General features: G+C 37.0%; 1 protein-coding gene and 1 pseudogene across 3 annotated transcripts; one reads left to right on the forward strand and one right to left on the reverse strand.

The window, feature by feature from the left end:
• Positions 1–245: 245 nt before the first annotated feature.
• LOC147874687 (uncharacterized) lies at positions 246–19,419 on the forward strand. 3 transcript variants are annotated; one of them, XM_087344590.1, is made up of 6 exons: positions 331–511; positions 693–818; positions 1,442–1,531; positions 2,743–2,913; positions 8,945–9,153; positions 16,463–19,419. In XM_087344590.1, exons 2-6 carry the CDS (start codon positions 699–701, stop codon positions 16,641–16,643), a joined length of 771 nt encoding a protein of 256 aa, XP_087200716.1. In that variant the 5' UTR covers positions 331–511; positions 693–698; the 3' UTR covers positions 16,644–19,419. The 3 variants fall into 3 exon arrangements, with proteins under 3 accessions (XP_087200717.1, XP_087200718.1, XP_087200716.1); XM_087344591.1 differs by lacking the exons at positions 331–511; positions 8,945–9,153; positions 16,463–19,419 and adding exons at positions 246–324; positions 6,483–8,938 and having other exon boundaries at positions 2,743–2,922; XM_087344592.1 differs by lacking the exons at positions 331–511; positions 8,945–9,153; positions 16,463–19,419 and adding exons at positions 246–324; positions 6,483–8,938.
• On the reverse strand, positions 4,577–6,457 carry LOC147874688 (E3 ubiquitin-protein ligase UHRF1 pseudogene; annotated as a pseudogene).
• Positions 19,420–21,816: the final 2,397 nt, after the last annotated feature.

The following is a 21,816-nucleotide window of genomic DNA, read 5'->3' on the forward strand; positions in this document are numbered from 1 at the left end:
TTTCATATTTCCGTAGGTTGGCAACAAACCGAGATAGATGTATCTGAAAGATGCGGTTTGTCAAAAAACAGATAAACTATAAATTACAAATGTAGGCCATATAGTATTATATTGCCTTCCGAAATAATATGTGAATTGATTTACTAAACGTTCCTTGTTCCAAACCAAATCACATATCGGACATCTTACATGTTGAAAATATTTCGAAGTCAGATCATCAATCGATTTATTCGATAGCTGTATTTCGATTGTTTCCATCCGTACCAAACGCGAGTACAAAAACCTTCAGAATGGTTTCAAGTCACAGATTAACCATTTTGACTGGTTAGTGGGAACGCGTTTGTAGCACATTTAATCTGTTTCATAAAATTCCCTTTTATTTATACTTTGTAGTGTTTACACAATATTCTTTGGTTCTTGAGATATGTACATCAGGAGGATACCTGGGTGAAATTCGTTATGTGTGCCCTTCACTTCAAGTATCTTTCAACTGATATCTGTATTGAATTCTGTACATAGCACACTGTGATTTTAAATTACTTATATTTTTTATGTTTAGCTGTAATGACAGGCATGCCTGAATCTCGTCATATTAATACAATATTGCTCATATGCATTATTCAGAGAACAACTATTTTCCTCGATTTTTGAAGTATCTAACACAATTTTATAATTAATTTTTAATTTTTCAGCAGAACATGGGTAAAATCAAAATGGAAAATGATGTTGATGTTCAAAGTGAAAGAGATCCCATTGGCATGGTATCTGATGAGGTTCATGTACAATCAGGAACTTCAATAAAGAAAGATGTAACTAAGGTAAGCCTTCCTTTCAGATGTGCTTTTTTTCTGTCCATTTATACACATGCCTGAGTGTTTGGTTTTACTGTATGAGTTATTTTTAGCTGTTAAACGATTATAAAGAAAGAACATTACTGTACGTTTATAACCTAACTCTGATTTTCTCCTGTAGTGCTCCAGCCCTGTAAGAATAATAGCAAATTGCACTCTGAATTGGGTAGTGTGCATATATTCATTATCTTAATTTGTAATACAAAGTAACAAAGACACTCTTTTTCAGGTTCGATTTTACGTTTAATTTGTTTAGTTGTTCTTGAGGCTGTTGGTACAGCACATGCGCTACCACAGTTGTAATCTAATTCTTTCAGTCCAGATATATATGGATGCTTTTTTTATGATGCTTAAAATAAATTATCAGCTCCTCAAAGTTACCTGTCACCCAAGAAAGGTTATCGATCCTTGCGCTAGCCCTTTATTTTGCAAGCGTGTCTTATTGCGTTATGATTACATTTTACATTTAAATTGTAAGTGGACAGAACGTGGTCATGATCAGCTTCAGGTGTGGAGGTTTTGCTTAACTTCATTTTACTGAAAGTTGTGCCTGGTCCATAGAATGAGACGTGTAACGTCTTCTTTCGCAGATCATGAATATAGAAGTTGAGGATTTTGCTGATACACAAGAAGAGGACGATCCTATGGCAAAACTTCCATTGATAAATTCTGAACATAAGGTGAGTTGTACATTACAAATTAACTTTTAAGAAATGTGTGGGATTACATATTGTGTTTCTCTTGTCCATCTTCACATGAAGCAATTCCACTCTGGTGATTGGATTTTGCAAAATGGCGCCAGGGGACTGAATTCTGTTGCTCAGTGTTTATGAAATACCATTTTAAGTTTCTGTTGCATCAGTTTTAAAACATGTGAAATTAAATATTGGCCAAACTGAGATATATTTTAGACAAATGTGGCCCATAAATCTTGTATATTATGTGGGCTTTGTATTGAAAATACTGCCTGCTATTGAATCTCTTATACAATTCACAGGAACTATGAATGTTTTAAGATTATCTTTTATTTCTTTTGTAACTAGATGCAAATTGTACTCATATATTAGAACAGTGTTGTCATTTCTGCAAAGCATCCTTAACTTTTTCCATATGGGAAGCTAACATTGAGTATCAAATATTAAACATTGATCAGGAGATAAATTTGCAGCCATGGAGACTTTTAATGAAGAAGCAAATTGTGTCATAACATTTTTTGCCTTGTTTTTGACTTTGTTTCCGTAGACCCAAATATTCTCCTTTGCTCTGTCGTTTTGGCACAGATTTGATTCAATTAAATATTTAAGAGGTTAACTTGACTTCATATATAAAGTTGGCCGGGAGGGAGGAGCGTTAATGTGATACTCTACTCAGTATTTCTCTCCAAAACATACAAAATGTGATTTCATTATTGTGTGCACTTTATTAGTGATGTGTACTTGTAACTGTCGAGTGAACACAATATTTTGTGACCATTGAATATGTGCTTTACCATCTGATTACATAAAGCAAGCCATAATCAGCTGAGGCATTGTCACTGCTTTGGTATGAACGTCGACGTCTTTGATTTCATATTACGACACGGAGACTATATTATTAAAGTCATATTTGTATTAGAAAAATCCTTTTCATAGAACAGTCTTATTAATCCTTTGGGATTAGTCCCTTCTATGGGACCAGAGCAGATCTAGATACCAGAACGTAGTGGCCTTGTTTTAAAACATCACGTCAAGAAAAACAGGAATATTAAATGAAATGCACCATCGTCAGGCTCCTTTAAAGATGTTCTGCAGCTGCTATTAGTTTGATGCAGTAAAATTGTATTGATAATTAATCCATTTCATGCAGTGAGAGAGCACAGTCAGGACTCGTATTGAGTGTGGTTATTTTACAGGACTCCATCAATTTACAGAAAGTTGTACCTGATTCTTATGGTGAAACGAGTCTCGGGTTTTCTCATGATGACAATCAAGTCATCGATATTAAAGTTGAGGATGTCGGAGGTGTGAAAGAGGAGGAGCATCCTGTCATGATAACATTTCCAGTAATAAAGGCGGAGCATGAGGTGAGTTGTGTGAGTATTGTCAGGTACTGAGTATTGCATCTCCATTTGTCTGTCCACATGAAGCAATTCCGCTCTGCTGAATAGATTTTGAAGTGTCCGTTGTAAACTAGTGCAAGGGAATTGCATTTGTTGCCTACTGTTCGTGGAATATCGCTTCTGTTTTGTGTTAAATTTATTTTAAGACGTGATATTAAATATTGAGAAATACAAGAAGTGTTTTAAACAGATGTCGCCACTCAACCCTTTGATAGTTTGTCCAGACTTTCCGGTAAGCCTTGTTTTTATGCTTTTAATTCCCATTGAATTCCATGCACATTTTTGTGGATCTGTGAATGTTTGAAAGTTTTCTCCTTTCTTTCTTTCTTTCTTTAACTTTGTTGCAGCGTGTATCACTGCAGTGGCATGGACCTGCCATTTCCATTAAGGACCTTTTACAGGATAATTGATGACCCTCTAAAAATGTAATATTAGTTGATTTGTTCTAAGACTATGTTGGACATTGCTAATTGCCTTGATTTTAAGACTCCATCAATGTAAGACACACTTGATTTAATCTTAGGTATTTATCAACTGTTAGACGCCATCAAATCTAAAATGCATTGTCTGTATTCCTGTCTTTGGGTAATTCGTTGTCATTTACTGACAATCTTAGATTATCGGCAGTTTGGATGAAATGAGCACACTTAGGTTTAAGTACGCGTTACTCATTACTAGAAGGAAAAGATAAGCTGAATCTCTGGATTACTGTCTGAAAGTTTTTCCTTCTTAACTAGGGTTATTACTGAATGATGAACAGATATAAGTCCCTCAGAGTCACCTGGAACTTCAGATATAAGCAATTTTTAATTAAATTTGTTTCTGTATCACTGGCAGGTGATTTTTATATGTAATTGTTTTGTATGGATGTAAAACGTGTTCTCTCACTCTGAGGGAGGAACACAGATTGCAGGTGTTTGAGAATAGGATGTTGAGGATATTTGGGCCTAGATGAGAAGAGGATGAGGTATGGAGAAAACTGTATAATAATGAGCTTAAAAATTTGTACTCCTCCCCCAGTATTATCAGGGTGATTAAGTCAAGAAGAATGAGATGGGTGGGGCATGTGGCAAGCATTGATGGGGAAAGAGATGTGCACCTGAGGGGAAGAGACCCCTTGGGAGACCTAGACGTAGATGGGAGGATAATCTCAGGTGGGATCTATGGGAGATAGGAGTTAAAGGAGACTGGATTTTGTTGGCCCAGGACAGGGCTTTGGTTAATTCGGTGATGAACCTTCGGGTTCCGTAAGCCATCTAGTTAGCTATATACAATTGTCTCTACATTTGCATATGTGGTTTTCTCCTTCCCCCTTACTCCCCCCATCTCCCCCCAAGTTTTCTTTTTTTCAACAAATTATGTTCTGTTTTCTTTGTATAGTAACATCTCAAAAAATGTTATTTTGTTTGTGGATGACAAATAATATTCATTACAATTAAACATTGTTGTAATGAAATGCAAAAAAATAAATTGGCCAAGATTTATTGTTTTTTAAAGGAAACATATTTTTGTCAAGTACATGATACATCACTCATTTAAACAAACACCTATGAAAAACGTTGATGAACAGTGTGTAATAATAAGTGAAGCAGCTGCATCAAAGTGTCTGTCCAACTTCATACACCTTTTCAATAAAGAGTTCACTAAAAAATGCCAACATCAGAATAACCTGTATAAGACGAAGACAATAAGGCTGCTTTGGTGGTATTCTGACGTTGCATGCAACATTCAACAGACATGAAGAACACTGGTTTTTGAATGTCATCACCATCTATCATCGCCCATGATCATAACCTGGGAAAAGTTTGCACAGTATAGAAGACAGAGTTTCATTCACAGTGATCTTGTACTTTTCTCCAAGATCATGTCGGCAACATGGACAACTGTAAACCTCAGCTGAAAATGATCTTTGCAAACAACGCTTGCAGAAGTTATGTTTGCTAACAGTGGTGACAGGCTTATGGACCAACTCCTGGCAACATATGCACATAAATGTTTCAGCCACTTTAGCAATGTATTTCTGTTTCCCACCTTTGAGGAACTGACTACAAAAATTCCATAACTTTGTGTTGATATCACGCTCAATCAGCTTCTTTAAAATGTTATCTAACTTAAATTCCACAACCTTGGTTCTCTTAATGCTGCTGCTAGAATCTTCCAGGGCTTCACACGACCTCTTTTTGGACTCCCTTATTTTTTCCTTGGATTGTTGCACGTCAGCTTTCAGTTTCTCTTCCTTAGCCTCGAGGTAGCCTTCAGGTACTTCTGCCTTTTCCAAACCATGAAGCCTAATAAGCTTCTTACCTTCTGGAGTCCAGGGGGCTGGACTATCATCATCACGGCGAAGACGATATCGCCACACGATGAAACCAGACTTCCCCTTCTCTGGATAATACTCCACCACCTTATATATACCATCACATCTATTCCCAATTTCAGGAGCATATTCAGAATAGTTTCTCAATTTGTAGTTTCTGACAACTCTCACAGGCTTCCCACCTTTCCAGTCGTTAGCTTTAGCTCCTTTATCACAAAGTTTAGTGTTGCAATTGAGTGCCAACGCTTTGTTTAGGCGTGTGAGTGTCTGATCACGGCTTTGACCTGCTGTGCGTTTGTTTCCGGATAAGTCACGTCCACCTGAACCTGTGTAGAGAAACTCGTCGCCGTCATCCTCGTAACCCCCGCTAAGTAAGATACTGTATGCGCCGTCAGACTCACGTCTGTGAATACCGGCGACATGAGGTCGATGCACACCAGATTCAGAAACCTGCACTCTGTATAACCAGGATGTTCCAACTTCTATACCAGGAATTGGGCCATAATGATTTGGTCGTACCAATGTGCATTCTTTAGTGCGCCCCATACATGCCACTCTTTTCCCCCAGTCACGTGAACTTTTGGGATTCATACGTCGTAACTTTGCTTTCTTCTTACTCTCCTTCAACTTTTCACCTACTTTCACAATCTCATTTTCATCACTCTTACAGTCTGGACAGTACCAATCATCACTGTCTGGAACAGCTTCCAAAGATGGATTAAGGCATCTGATATGGTAAGCCATGTTACATTCATCACACAGAATTTGCGTAGCAGGATCATCCTTTCCACCACAAACATAACAACTGCACTCCCTGCACTTTACATGTGGATTGTCATGGCAGCTCAGACAATTTAGAGCGCTCTGACGTAAAGGTATTTGTGTTTGCATCAATCTGTCATCTTCTTTGCTCCTATCTGCCACTGGAATTGGCTTCTCAATCTTCAGTATGTCATCACAAAATACGATCTTGCAGTTATCTAAGGGTACAGCATCTCTTCCTACATATAAACAGCCAATAGTTTCTTTCTCTCTTCTTCTTGTATTAACTGTGATGATGCGAAGATCATACCAGTATCCTCAAAATCTTGGATTCTCAATATTATAGGTTGCCATAAGAATATCATTTGTTTTCAGATCACTTACGTCATATTTTTGTCGAGCTCCCATCTGCTTTTTGCACTCCTCCATATCTGTAGCTCTGATATTGTTTCAGAATCAAATCTTTCTCCACTCACAGTTCAAATTATGGCAGGACGTGGAGGTCATGGGGCAATATTGGAGGCTTTCCATACTCAGCAGCGACCAGGAGTTGAAGCTGATAAGAGTCAGGTGGGAAAGTACATCAGCAATGTGTTTACTCTCTGAGGTCCAGATCAGTAGATTTTATTGCTTGAGAAATACTTTGTGCTTATTGTTACTGTGTTCTGGGATTAAGTATTCTAGATATTGCCTTAAGCTGCAGCCAGTAGCCCAAAGCTTCACTTTGAGATACTATTTGAATTTCTTGTCCTTAAGTTTTCACATCATGAGCCTGGCATAGCTCAGTCATTATAGTGACTGGCTATGGACTGGACGACCGGGGTTTTGATCCCCGACAGAGGCAGAGGATATTTCCTCTAGCCTCTGCGTCCAAACTGGTTCTGGGGCCGACCGAGTCTCCCATCCAGTCGGTATCAGTGTCCTTTCCCAGGGGTAAAGCGCGGCCAGGCCGTGATGCTGACCACTCACACCATCTAGTGCCGAGGTCAAGAATGAGTAGGAGCTGTACCTCTTCTCCCCCCAAGTGCCTACATGGTGTATAGTGGGACAACATTACTTTTTATTTTTAAATTTTCAACTTTGGCTCTTGGGTATAGGCTGCGTCAAATGTTGATAGTTATCCAGTGTTTTGGCAAACACTGCAGTTGCCATCTCCTGGGTGAATGTGTGGTGACAGGGTATTTTTAGAAGTGTTATGTGAGGTGGAAGTGGAATTTGGTGGTGCTGATTGGTAGAGCAGGGGAGTGGGCTGCTTTCTGATGAGGAAAAGAGGTGATGAAAGAAATAATAAATATTTAAGATTTAATAATTTCATTTAACAAATTGCCCCTTTTTTGTCTATAAAGTGAATATACAAATTGTTATAAAAACTAATGGCACATTGGTTGTGGAATACTGTTTATTAATTAATCAGAAGCAGGTCCACCCTCTTGTAATAGACTCTCCCAAAATATCGTATGTCCAAGTCAAGATCATTCTGGTTGCTAGGTCACTGTTTACACCAGTTTGCAAAAACTGTGCAGGTTCAAACATGGCTTATTCAGAGCAGATTGTATGTTTACTCTGCATCAGTATTGTTTGCTGCAGGGAAGTACTGAATAAAACAACAATATGTCAGCTAGTAAAAGGAGTTTAAGGACTTGGGTAGTGTTTGCATGTTACAAATGTTCATTGAATGACGGAACAGCTGAAATTATGGCTGTACCAATTTCAAGTAGTACATCGGCTGCACCAACGTGATATGGCTGCATAAATTTAATATTGCCATTGGATTTATCATTTTGTGCATGTAGGAGTTCATGCATAGTAGTTAAGACTATTTTGAATGGGACACGATGTATAATGTTAATATAATTTTACTGAAGATTAAAAATGATTGATACATTTTTGTAAAAGTCTCAGTATCAGATTTAATCAAAATCAGTTTATTTGTGTTTGTGTTTCTCATGCATAGCTATGAATACTCAGACTGACTTTGAGGTGCTCTGTGTGCCTCTGAAAAGGCAGTTTCTTCCATTCTTGAGTAGCATATTGAAAACTTTTTGTAAGTTTTTGGAGGGCAAAAAAGTGCCTGGCTTCTAAATTTTTGGGCCATTTCATAGTGTAAAGAAAAGTTTATCACTCGCCATATTACTAGAAGAGCACAGAGTGTTGGTGTTTGACAGCAGTGTGCAGAGGAAAATGTTTTAAAGTAGTGGGAGGCTTCAGAAAACCGCATAATAAGAGCGTAGTTAGTACACTTCACCAGATATTTTAGGATGATCAAGTTAAGGAGGATGAATTGGACAAGGTATTTAGCGCACATGGGCGACAGATGCATTCACAATTCTAGTTGGAATACCTGAAGGAGAGATCCATCAGGAAGACTTGAGCATAGCTGGGAGAATAATATTAAAATCAGTCGTGAAGAGGGAGGAATCTTGCTCAAGATGGCAGGCTGTTGTGTGTATGGTAATGAACTTTTGGGGTTTCATAAAGGCCAGGGAATTTATTGACTAGCTGATTGCCTGTTGGCTTCATGAGCTGTGCTTACTTGGAAATAGAAGTGACTGTCTTCAGTTGTTGGTTGCTGAGTTTGCTTTTATGTCTGTGTATGCTGTAAATGTACTCATTAATTTGTGACTATACAGTGAATTGTTGTTTTTGGTTGGTGGGTTTGTTATAGAATTTAAGTGATAACTATGTTAATTTTTTGGCCCTATTATGCCCGTGTCTCTTGTAATTGCCCTGAATAATTGTTATGTGTGGCTGGTAAAATTTTTGTCTTTTTTACATTGTGAATGTTTTTGGTTGTACGGTATTTAGCTTTGGGTATCTCTAGTTGGCTTCCACCTGTGCCCTTTTATGAATTTATAGATGTCAGGACTGAAGAGTCTGTAATTTATCATTTTATGAGCTTGATTCTCTTTGTAACAGTCGGGAGCTGCAGCTGTAGTGGTTGCATGTCCCCCATCTGCAGTAACCGTGAGTCATGGTTCTGGCAGAGCATCTATACTGGCAAGTTTTCGCACTCAAAACAGGTTACCTGTGTCAGTTCCTCCTCTGCAGGATGTGGAGGAAGAGGAGTCTCCCAGAACTCTTGGTTGGGGCTATGCACTGCTGAATTTAAAGAGGAATAGATCATCGTAAGTTGTGTTTGACCTTTGACCAGCAAACTTTGAACACTGGGTAAAGCAAACTATGAATATGTGTTGTAAGTCAATTTCAAAATTTCTAATGCTGCTGTGGGCTGTCACTGCCTATTCCCAAACTGACCCACTGCTAGCAAACTACTGAAGCCTGAAATAAACACATGTAGGGCTGCCCTTATGACTGAAGTTGAGAACATCTGATGCATTTGGATGTAATTTGGTATGGACGTTATGCAATAGGCGACTACCCTAAAATTGTACCTTACAATTTCTTACCGTTGATGCTTTTAATTGGTACAACAATAAGCTGTCTTTCTTAATTAGGACCATTGGTGTAATTATTTTAGTGAATCAGAATATGGGAAAATTTAAAGAAAGCTTAAATTTCAAAATTAAAAGACTCTGAAATTTGTTGACAGAGGAAGGAAAAACTAATTTATCATATTTTATAAATATGGTTACCATTTGATATTTAAGATATCCACCAAACTCTCATCCCAGACTCAAGGATTGCAGACTTTTTTTTAAAGAGGGATGTTATGTCAGTGCATTGTGAAAACGGGTACCTTAGAGTACAAGAAGATTTTTATTTGTGCCACACATGTAAGAGTGCGCGCAAGGAGTGGCTGTTTAGCAATCTCACCATTCTTGTTGAAACAGCAGAGAAAAAATTTAGCCTCCCTGCTTGAGACAGGTTGATGCTTTAAATGCTGACCGGACATTGTGAGCTCTTGAATAAGAGAAATTTTGAAATAATTAAGTACAAAACAATTTTGTTCACATGGAAGGACTTTTCTCTTTCCTTGCCACTTTATGTTCATATCTTTATACAACTTTTTCATGTTTTAAGATGTATAAAGTCTTCATTATATAAGGTATCATGTAATTATGTTATATAATATATTTTTTTATTAGAGTTATTGATGTGTTTTGTAATGGTCCAATTCCTTTCCTGGTACCTGTGTGAACTGTGATTTCTCTCGGCATTTCTAGTGTCAGACTGACTTCCTTCAGTGGTTGGCTGGTCAGTACATTTTCAGGTTTTATGGAATACAACAGTTCAGTGTAAGCACTGTGCAATTTCCTGAACAAATTCAGTGCATCTGACATATTCACAACCTATTTCTGTGATGTCTCTGTCTTCATTCTCCTCACTCATGAGTTTATTATTCACATGTCTTGCAGTTTCTTGTCTCCTATTGTCCTGTTCACCTCATGCTTAATTTAATACGCATAATAAGGGCTCAGTATAATGATTGACGAAGAGTTGGATGGCCAGGATTTGATTCCCAGCTGGGGCAAAGGGTTTTTCTCTTAGTGCCCACATCCAGATTGGCTCAGGGGCCCACTCAGCCTCCTTTCCAGTGGGTGGTGGGTGCCTCTTTCCTGAGATATAAAGTAGCTGGAGCATGAAGCTGAGCACTTGATTCCTCCCAGTGCTGAGGTCGAGAAACAATGGAGCTGTACCTCTGCTCTCTCATATATCATCATGGCATGGTGCTTAAAAAGTATCACAGACAACTTACGTTTTAATTAATAGGTGATAACACAATTAATGAAAATGTGTCATATAATATTTTCAGTCATTTCAGGGGTATTGCATGGATTATTTTTGTGATTCTGTCAGTCCGTGGTAAGGTGAAACAAAGTACCAGATTCTTATGCAGAGGTAAGCATGAAAGCTATTTTGTATTTTAACAAAAAAATTTGCAGAATGTTTTAGGTCGATTTTTTCTTCAATTAAACTGCTATTAAATTTTCACATATGTGTCCTGCTTATCATCTACAGAGATGAAAGTTTTTCTAAGCAGGCTCAATGACATTGATGCATACTTGAGGTATTAACAGGAATGCACACCCAAATATTCTAAGGGATTTTATTTCAGAAAATTTTACTTAGAGGAACCTATTTATTTGAACCCGATTGCCATCAAAGCGTGCTGAGTGGAAGCACATGCTCTGCTGGGTTAGTTTTTGTTATTTGTTACATGGACAAGCAGTGCTTTGCTTGTCAACTTCTCCATAAGTGCACATAAATTACAATTTACATGTACTTTTGCATGCAAAATATACACAAGGACATTAATTCAAGCCTGATTACATTTATATTTTATTTTAAAATTAAGTGTAAGTTTTAAATAGTACGATGTTATTAAAGGCAGAATTCTTAATGCTTCTTTTCCTGGGTGTCAGGCCATGGGAACACACGGCATTTTAGCACATTTTGGATGTTATGGTGTGTGTAATGGGCATTTTCCATAGAATGTATTTCGGATTTAAGGCTGCCGTCAGACTCTGTAGTGGATTGTCTTTTTGCCATTTCCCTCGCCTTGTTAGTCATGACGTCACTATTTGCTACAGTTATGATTTGTGAACTCAGTTTCTTGTACTTGTATATTTAAGCGAGCATTTATTTGAGGAAGCTGCGTGTTTGCTATGGAAATGTGACGCTCTTCTAAAAATCGAAATCACTAGCAATTCTATATGTACATGCCATATTTCACACAGTGAATTGTGTTGCATGTTTAGTTAAGGCACAGTGATGCAAATTACAAAAATATTTATTAAAAGTTGTTTTCTGAATCGAAGGAAAATCTGCATGCTGTGGGAACGCAGTCTAACTTTTCAAATTACCCATTCTTTGTAGAGACTGGTGTGGACGGCCCATAAAGTGTTTCTAGCTTCTGCGAAAGCATAAAGAACACTTGAAAATGCATTTGTTATGAAAGTAACACTGGAACGCATGTTTAGTTAGAACCAGTCATTTTCTTAACAAGTATGTTGGTCAAACTGATGATGTACCGACGTTAATCATGTTGTTCGCCGTGGATTTCGTACGTGTATACGTTGGTACAGGTTAAAATATCAATTCTCTCTTCTGTAGAACACTTAGGAAAAACTAGATTCGTATTCTACATTCAAAGTTATTAAATGCAGACACATTTTTGAAATGTGCTCTGAAAGCTTTGGCGTGGTACAGTTTGTGTAAAGTGTACGGACCTAACCTAGAATACGTGAGAAATAAATATACAGGGAATAAACGAACTCAGCCAACGGAGGCAAATAAATCAAATATAATAAACCGTGTGAATGTATTCATTCTTATAAAAATTTGTTTTCTGCACGATTTGACTCGGTACTTTCGAAACATTGTCCAAGAAATCCATCAAGGAAATTTAATTGAATTATTCCTCCAATGCAGAATCAGAAATATTGCCAGTAACATTGTAATAATTAAATAATCACAGTTCTGTCAGTTCTGAGGAAGACTTTGTAATGAAAACAATTTTATTTATGAAAGGCTGTTATTTACCTGGTAGACGTTATAAATCAAAACCATTGCAAGCTCACACTATTTTGTTACCAAAATTTATCCAATATTGGAAACATTAGAACTTCTTGCTTTTCACAGTCTAGAATTAAAACCTACCAATGGATCTCATTGCTGATCTCTTTCTTTAGGGGTTTTACCTCTTTTATGTTGTTAACTATTTTGTCTAGCTGGTAGGAGGCAAGACACTCCATTTTATTGACTGTTTATCATATCAATGTAAAGACTTTTATCATTTGAATTATTTTGAAATGAACTGTGGCCATTAATGTGTTGAGAATCTTTGATACGTATAGATGCTGAAGAGTTTAATTTCATGTGTAGTTTTAATTACAGGAATATTCTGATTCAGAGGATGAAAAGGATTTTGGTGAAGAAATTCCAGACAGAAATGCAAAGGTTGTAACAGTAAAAGTGAATTCCCTTTGTACTAACCTCATCATCAAATCAGGACTTTCTGTGGCATGGAAGTAAGGGTTGTTTATAACTTAGATATAAGTATATGGTTTATGCAATGTTGAAATGAATGGCAGAATTTCATTAACTTAAATTTAAAATTAATATGGATTTATGTGGTTTTGTTCTAGACACAAAGCCTTCATAAGTTAATCAACATAATTGCAAAATACAGGTAGCCCTTGATTTGTGTCGATTCAGAATAACGCCTATTTTGAAACCAGAAAGTCAAAAAGTGAAAGAAATATATTTTACTATTATTTATGATGTTTTACAATGTTTCTCGTACTGCTTCTTATACTAAATCGTAATTCTTACATCGCTGATTTTGAATAAAAATTATAAATACAGTCATCTCCGCAATCACGTATGTTTCGTTAACGCGAATTTGCTCCAATGAGATCGATGAATCGGTAATGTTTCGAGTTTTACCCTTATACTACAGATAGTTGCTTTAAATTTGCATAATATTTCTTAAATGCGGAGTACGATATTTCAGCATTTAATGGGGAAGTAAGTAGGCTTACTTTATGTGGTTCTCTGGACTTTGACACATAGAGGTCTCTTTCTCTGATAGTAGGTTCCTGTACAAAAAACAAAAATGATCCCTTCAAATTTATTTCTTATTGAAATTTTAAATAAGAAAATTGAGTGTGTTTCAAAGTGAAGTCATCAGAATTGCAGTTCTTGAAAAAAGAACTTGGAAGTTAACCTTGAATGCTGTTTGAAGGTTCATTCTGCAATTTAGAAATGCATATTGAATTGTTAAGATAACTTATGCTTCAAAGTTGTATAGTCATCAATTTTGAACTGTTAAATGTTTGAGATTAAAAATGGTAAGTGGTAAAACTTTTTACAGTTGACTAATTAAATAAAGGGGTGGATATACATAAACAGAGTAATTGTACTGCTTTACAAGGCTATTTTTCTTCCTGGTGTGGACTGAATTCTTAAATACTATTTAGACGAACATTGCATTTAAAGGGTTAATTTATGATGATTATGGTGACAATGAGAGTGAAATTTCAAGAATAGTCATTGGTTTAATAAAAATTACAAATAAATATCCTGATATTTTTTTTTCAGCAGACTGGGAAAGTGCGTGGTCAGGTCCATAAAAATCTGAGTACAGCCAAAGAAGAGAATTCAATTTGGAAGTTGGCCCTCAGATTCTATGCAAGCAGATTTTAATGACAAGAAATCTGTTGACGAGGACACCAAGTACGCAGAAGTGCTGCTTGTGGCTGACAAAAACTTTTTGCAGGCCTGGAATGGCACCGACAGTGAGCAATATCTTTTCACAGTATTTTTTTTTTATCTGTGTGCGATAGAACTGAAATTCTGCTGGTTTCACAGCGCTGATTGGCACTGTGATTGCAAGACTCAATATTTGATATGCATTGCCATGTAAAACGTAATTAGCTAATCCCACGGAGTGGAGTACTTCTTCAGATGCTGATAATCACTCAAATAGTCACGTAAATCCCCACCTTCTAGAACCTGAACCACATCTTCAGACAGTCAAGTCAGATCCACACTGTTTATTTATCATTCAGTTTAATACTGCTCCTCTTCAATCTGACTGGTATTTTTAAATTACTATTACAATAACTGTTAATCAGTGTTTATTTAGAGTTTGAAGTGAACACTTCTGCTATATTCATTGAATTGTGATTTATGTCATCACAATGTGGGATGGAAAAAGATTCACGGACATTATCAGCCAACCATGCTTTAGACTTTTCTTAAAGGCATTAGTTAATATGCAAATATGCCATCAGAAATACTGAATTTTAGGTTGAATACATGAAATTGTACAGCTAATTATAGGTACTCACCCGAATAATAGTGCAAATAAAATTATACATCTTACATTATGGTGTCAGCTGTAGAAAGTCACAAACTGTCCAGTTTATAAAATTTCCGCTTTACCGTCACTACAGAATCCTTACATTAGGCCATATATCCTAGCCAATTATATGTCCTGTCTACTTAGTGTCCTGAACTGATATCTTCGCGTGATGCTTTATAACTGAGGCTACAGGTTCAGATCTCGGCTGCGACCAGCTATCCTGGCTCAACCGTCATGTGATTTTTCCGAGCCCCTCGGTGAAAATGGCACGATAGTACCTTAACTAAGGCCACATGTCCCTTCCAGTTAATTATCCATTATTGACAACATTATTAAATAAACAAATAAAATTTAAGACATGCTGTGAGATATAAATATTAATAATATCACTTTATTTAATTATTATGTAATACTAATGGAAGATACAAACATTGAAGCCCATAATTTTATAGGCCCATTGTTCAGTTTAATGTGTGACACAGAAACACTTTGTTAATCCTTTCTTTCAGGCTTCTGGTATTATCCATGATGAGAATATAGGACACCCAGTAGATTTAATGTTATGTTGAGCTGCGTATCTGGAGATAGAAAAGGATGAGGTGGGTTTAATGACTGGAAACAGTTTAATGCTGTGTAAAGAAGTTTGTGTTGAAGCATTTTGTTCTGCGTGAGTGTGTCGTATTGTATTTATTGTGTGTCAACACAAAATGTACTTGTGCATGTTGAGTAATCATTTGTGATCAAACAGCCGGATGTTTCGATACCATTACGCTAAGTTAAACAAAATTGTAATTATACTAAACTTATTCCTCGTGTGTGTATATGGCAGGATAAGATTAGAAATGATGAGATTTCAGGTTCGTGCTGTGGGTCAGATGTTGTGCCGTGTAGTCTGGTAGAAGTTGACATACTTTTCATAGGAGCTTAATGCCACCATCATGAGGGTAAACACAGCATGATGTAACATCCAAGAAAACATCTACATCCCACATTGATGTTGTTGAATTAAGATCTGAGGCATGTAGTCTTTATTCAGATAACTCAGGATAGGGTTCAATATTGGTCTGTTGTCAGCATATCAGAGTTCAATAAAAGGTAACAAATTCCGTAATGGACTGAGCTGGAGAGCTCTGCACCATGAAGTTTGTGTTGATTCAAATGAATAAAGACACAGATATACTAATTGTATGGTTATATTATCGCGCGCCGTAGCCACGCGGTCTGAGGCATCATGCTTCGGACGGAATGCGCGCTGGTTCGAGTCTCGGGGGAGAAGAAATTTTCTCGTGAGCTTTCGACCAGTGTATGGGACCGGTGCCAACCCAGCATAGTGAGGAAATTGGGGAGCTACAATAAGTAACGTAATCCGGTCAGGAAAGCTAGCAATGGCTGGGGGTTCGTTGTGCTGACCACACGTCACCCTGTATCTGGTAGGATGATCGTTCACCTCTGCTTAGGCATGAGAACGTGAGGCCAAGGTAGTCGGCTTTGGCTCTCTGGAGCTGTTACGCCACGGATTTAATTTAATGGTTATATTATTGCCACTGTTTAAATTCATGGTGTGATAAATGTATCTTATAAATAGAAACTGCTAATCGTGGTATGTTCTACCAATCCGCATTATGTCTGCTTTGTTTATATTTGTGTGTTGTGGTGTGTTACAGGTTGGATGCTGACCTTGGCTCTGAAGACAGCAAACCCCCTGATGAAGAATGCCCAGGAGCAATAGAAAATTACTATATCCGTGTCATGCTGAGAAAATCAGAGGACCCTTGGTTAGAGTTGCTTTGTTCCTCAGTCAGTACAGTGACTGCCTGCAGGCTAGACAACCAGGGTTTGATTTAAGTTTGTTGAATTATCCCTCCTATCATCATTTCTGGGGTCTCGGGTTCGATTCCCGGCGGTGCCCGAATTTATAACTTGTGTTGGGCAAGGCCGTGGTCTAGGCAACACGGAGTTTTCCTCCGTGGCATCCCAACAATTACTCCATTCACACACAGAAGAAGGCAATGGCAAACCACTTCTGGATCATCTGCCAAGAACGTATATGAACAGGTCCCAGTCCGAGAAAAGGATGGAAGGATCCTGTTCATATGGACCTGTCGTCAGACAGAACACTAAATAATAATAAATCATCATTTCAACATTGTCCAATACTCATATATCAGGGTCCTGTAAGTTGTGCTCTGACCAAGCAAACCATTCTGATTACCCTATGTAAGAAGTGCGGGCTCTTACGAAACATCTGGCTGTTGTTGTGGTAAAGGTAATTTTTATCAATATAAATACTCATTAAAGGAAGATTATTTCTCTTTACCTGCGTTCTATTTACATCTAATACAAATTAATGGATTTATATGTTTAAATTTAAAGTTTTAATTTCTTAAATTACTAACATGTTTTACTTTTTTTTTTACTTTCATTCCTTATACCCAAGCCTAGAAGAAGGGCAAAGGTTACAAAGCTTAGAATAGTCAATGTGTTGCAATATAAATTTCCAGCTTTCTCAACCCAGAAAATGTAGTAAACCATTGACTGAGAAACTTGAAAAATATTTGCATGTAAATGAAACTGATATGATAGGAAGTACAACCTAAGATTGGCTACTCATGCTGCTTTTGAGACCTTGGTCATGTACAGTAACCAACATTGTTTTCTACTAATAAGCTAACATCACAGAGCAGAGTTCTGGAGAAGATGGTAATCACTCTGATAGTCAAGAAATTCCCCACCTCTTATGGAACCCAAAGGTTATTTACCATGTTCACAAGACCATGCCATCTCCCCCTATCCTGAGCCATATAAAACCAATGTATAGGCTACCACCCAATTTCGTTAAACCTGCGATGCTAGAGCTTAATTTTTAAATATTGAGTCTTTACCTCAAAGAAAACTCAACCCATAAACACTACAAAGAACAGGTTGTTATTGCTGCTTTCGGAGATACTAGCTGTTTGCTGTAGCAATAATTTGAAACTGGTGAATACATTTTTGGGCAAAATTTTCAGTGGCTATCCCTTGAAACCAAACTGTTCTGGCCGCAATTTTTGATTAGTATTCATTTGATAGCTTAGCCTGTAATACATAACCTTGGCAAGTGCTTTAGAAACACAGTTAATACTGAAGTGGTTTACTAAGTATTCAGATTACTCTTGTGTCCTTATTTGATGTTACTTGGTGGGTGATTAAAGTTTAATTGCAAAAGTAGAATCAAGAGCATTTATATAAGAATAGAAATGAGCTTAAATTATTTTTGGTTGATTGGTTGGTATGTTAGAAATTTTCTAACCTAACTGTATATTATGTATGAGGCTTTTTGTGCTAAATTTCTGCCTTATTTAATTCACTAATTGAATTGGTTTTAGAATATAAAAGAGAGATATATTGTGGGTATTGGCTAGTGCTGATTCAGTAGTATCTGAACTTGTTATTTTAAGAGCTGTCAATAGAGTGTGGGAAAACATGGTTGGGTCTGCATAACACAGAAAGTAGATTTACTTGCAAATGTGAATGTGAATATAGTGTAACAATGGTGGTATTAACAGCCCAAATTTATCAGTGATGATTTGTAAGTGACAAGGTTTCAATTCAGAAGGAATGTCTTTAAACTGTGTGGGGAGTTGAATAAAAGAGAGGTTATGTTTGAAAAACATTGATAAGAATCTGCTGTTTTTGTAAGCTTGAATAATCCTAGAATGTTTTCTGGACACTCCTATATATTTCAGGCAAGAACCTCTACTGCACAAGAATGTAGGATTTAAATTCCATGCTACAGGCTGCCAGTCACACTCCAGGATTTGAAACATATGCCTACGGGCTAAGGAAAATGCATGTCAAGATTCAGAATGCAACTCTGCTGCGGTTTGCACTGCCATGATTTTTTCAAATGACGTGATCATAGAAACAGGATTCTTCATTAGGTCTACAAATAAGGCTTTTATATTGATTACAGAGCGAGATGACCAATGTCTTGTCACCTTACCTCTTTTATGAGCTGAAAAGCTTCATTGGATCTATGGTGTTGCAGTTGGAATGGTGGATACTGAATCAACTAGTTTGTAATGTTGTTCAAAAAATATGGCCATACTGTTGCGAAGAAACTACTCTGTTTTGCACAATGAGATAAGTAACCAGAGACATAAAGGACAGTTTGTTTTTCAGCAATGCAAAATCAAAAAATACACGGGCAGTTTTTGTGTATGCTGTTCAGGAAAGGCAGCCATAAACTTGTGTATGTAGAATTTGTCACTTATGTAGTAACAGGAAAATTCATGTTTCTGTACTTCAGAAACAAGCTGATGGATGACTGATTTGGTTATCAATAATTTTGTAGAAAAGTTTTCTGTACTTCTCTTCTGCAGAATTTCTTATGTCAGGATTTGCCTTCTTCATTTCCCTGGTTTTTGTCAGAAAATTAAGAACAGTGTGTTATGTTCATTTTGCATGTGACTTTGAATTTCTCTTATTTTGTGAATAAAATCTATACCCAGACCTTCTGTCTGTAATATATGAACCAAAATGTAAGAATTTGTGAACACAGAAAGAAAGGATTCTAGCAATAAGACCTGTTACTATCATGAATGTACCTCACGACAAAATGAAAGTCAGAAGTTTCAGCCAATCTTATGTGGTTCTTGAATTTGTCTTGAGATGTCACCTAGCTCACTTCATGGAGGGCTTTTAACAAATCCTTTTGAATGGCCTTTGGAAACAGTGCTCATTCAGCAGAGCACCATAATGATCTAGCAGTTGGAAAGATTCTGTACAATTACTTCTGTCAAGGGGCAACTCAGATTATTCTTGACCTCTCAATGGCAGTTCTTGATCTGGCAAGTCATGTGACCCATTTCAATATTTCTCAGTTTTTACAAACTCTTTTATTATATTCTGAACTACTAAATGTAAGTTGGATCTCCAGAAGCTCATAATTTTTTTGGTGGCTTAAATAAAGAATGACCAGCGTGTACTGTAAATGTTTTTGCCAAAGATTCATGTTTTTCTTTTATTTTCGTGAAGCACGTAAGTCATATGGTTGTTAAAGGCCCCTGAAATTCAAAACATTTCAACTTTTTTGAAACATCAAGCATTGCCAGCAAATCAGTTTTTCTCAGATTGTTGCAAGCTGTTAACCATTGGTAAAAATAATATTGCAAAACAAAGGTTCCCGGTGTACATTTTGTTTTCCTTATATTCACTCTTAGGGTTGTATGTAGGTTGGCAGTGTCTCCCATATTTCAATGTTTTTAGTTTCTCCAAGAATGTTCTTCTTGACAATAGATTTTCTAAAAAACATGGAATAGCATTTCTATCTAGTTTCCAAAAACTGACTGTTTAGTAACAAAGGGTTTTAGGATGCCAAAAATAATATTCTTAAAACAAAGGGACTAATTTACTGTCATTTCAAGAAAGGAAAAGTATTTGCACAGTACACAGCTCAACTGAGATATTTTTTGGTGAGGACCACACAGTCTACCCATGTTTAAAGGGCAAATTCTCTAAGTTTCCTTCATTGTGAGGCACAAATGAATGCGAAGCCTGGAAACTCTGATCCTCTAGTGCATGAAAACGTGATCAAATGATGTAGCAGTTAAGTTACATAATTCATAAAGCCACGTCCAAGCAAACAGCAAAGCTTGTGCAGAATGGAGAAGAGAAAACATCTCATATTCCTCCAGTTTTAGTGGACTGGTGGCACAACTACTAGCCAGACCACTGAGGACAACCCTGTCCATTTCACATACTTGCATTTATCCTGAAATAAGAAAGTGGTGTATGTTAATGACTTGCTACTCAAACGGCCCTTAAGAAGTATACTTATAATTACTGTTCTCCACTGCTGCCATCATCAGCTGATTTGAATGGTCAGGATTGCTGTCACATGAGTGGTCATCCTCTGTGCCATCAACTTCTTAAAACTCTTTTTCAAGTTAACACAGGCAGCATGAATGTCAATTCACTTTTTATCAACGTGCAAAACTGTCAAGTGTTGAGCCACTTGTTTTCGTTGTTGGTGTGAATGAATGCTTTCAAAAATTCAACCATCACTTGTTTTGTGTTACATTGCAGCTTCAAATGGCTTATGTATAGATGCAGCATGCAAGTCCATTTCTCCAGGGATGACAACTTGATTTATATTTCTGATTCTTCCGTCATATGCGAAAAGTACCCGTGTACACTGAAGTTGGGCTTGGCTTGGCTTCTGGGTACGTTAATGAATTCTGTTGCCAAATTTCTTACAAATAAACCTTATATCCAAAGTTTGGCTTTATTTTCCCTCTCTTGGAAGGAAATGCATGGGGTAGTTGAGAAAACGTGGTAACGTTGGGAGACAGATTTATATGTACAGATTGTGGTCTTCTGGATTATGACACTATGCAGTCACATTGCCATTGTTTTCTATGAATGTGAAGATGGAGGCAGTATGTACCTTTGAAATGGTGGTAAGCAACACAACATGCTATAAGTTGTGAGGTAGCTGGTGAGATAACTTAAGATAACGCAGAAAGTTTTCTTGTAAAATTATTATATGTAGGTTATACCATTGAATATGCAACCCAGTATCATGTACCATGGTACAAAAATGGAATCAGAAGCATGTTCCTCCCAGTGTAATGAACTCTCTCAACCTTCCCCATGACATTCCACCGAATTTCCTCCTGGTTACTAGACCCTTGCTCACAGCTGTTGGGCTGTGCGTGTGCAAACAAGGTATATCATGAGCAGAAGATGTTTATTCTCAAGCATTTCTTTGCACCAGAATAATTTTCAGCTGTTTGTTAGGCATTTAGCAATGTATATCCTCTGAAGGAAGTGCAAAATAAGACAATACACAGAAAGTTAACAAAGTTTTGAGATAGAGAAAGTGTTTGTCTGTGACAATTATTAATTGAGCGACAATATGCCTCAAATTATGACTGTACGAATTTAAAATAGTTCATCATCTGTAGTAGCAAACTGCAGCTTTAATATCGCCATTTGTTTCATAATTTTGTTTGTAAAAGGGTTTCATGTATAGGAG

This window comes from Zootermopsis nevadensis, unplaced genomic scaffold (genome assembly GCF_977971745.1).
Source record: "Zootermopsis nevadensis isolate Lab colony 2312 unplaced genomic scaffold, Znev_1.0 Znev_ptg000007l, whole genome shotgun sequence".
NCBI lineage: Eukaryota > Metazoa > Arthropoda > Insecta > Blattodea > Termopsidae > Zootermopsis > Zootermopsis nevadensis.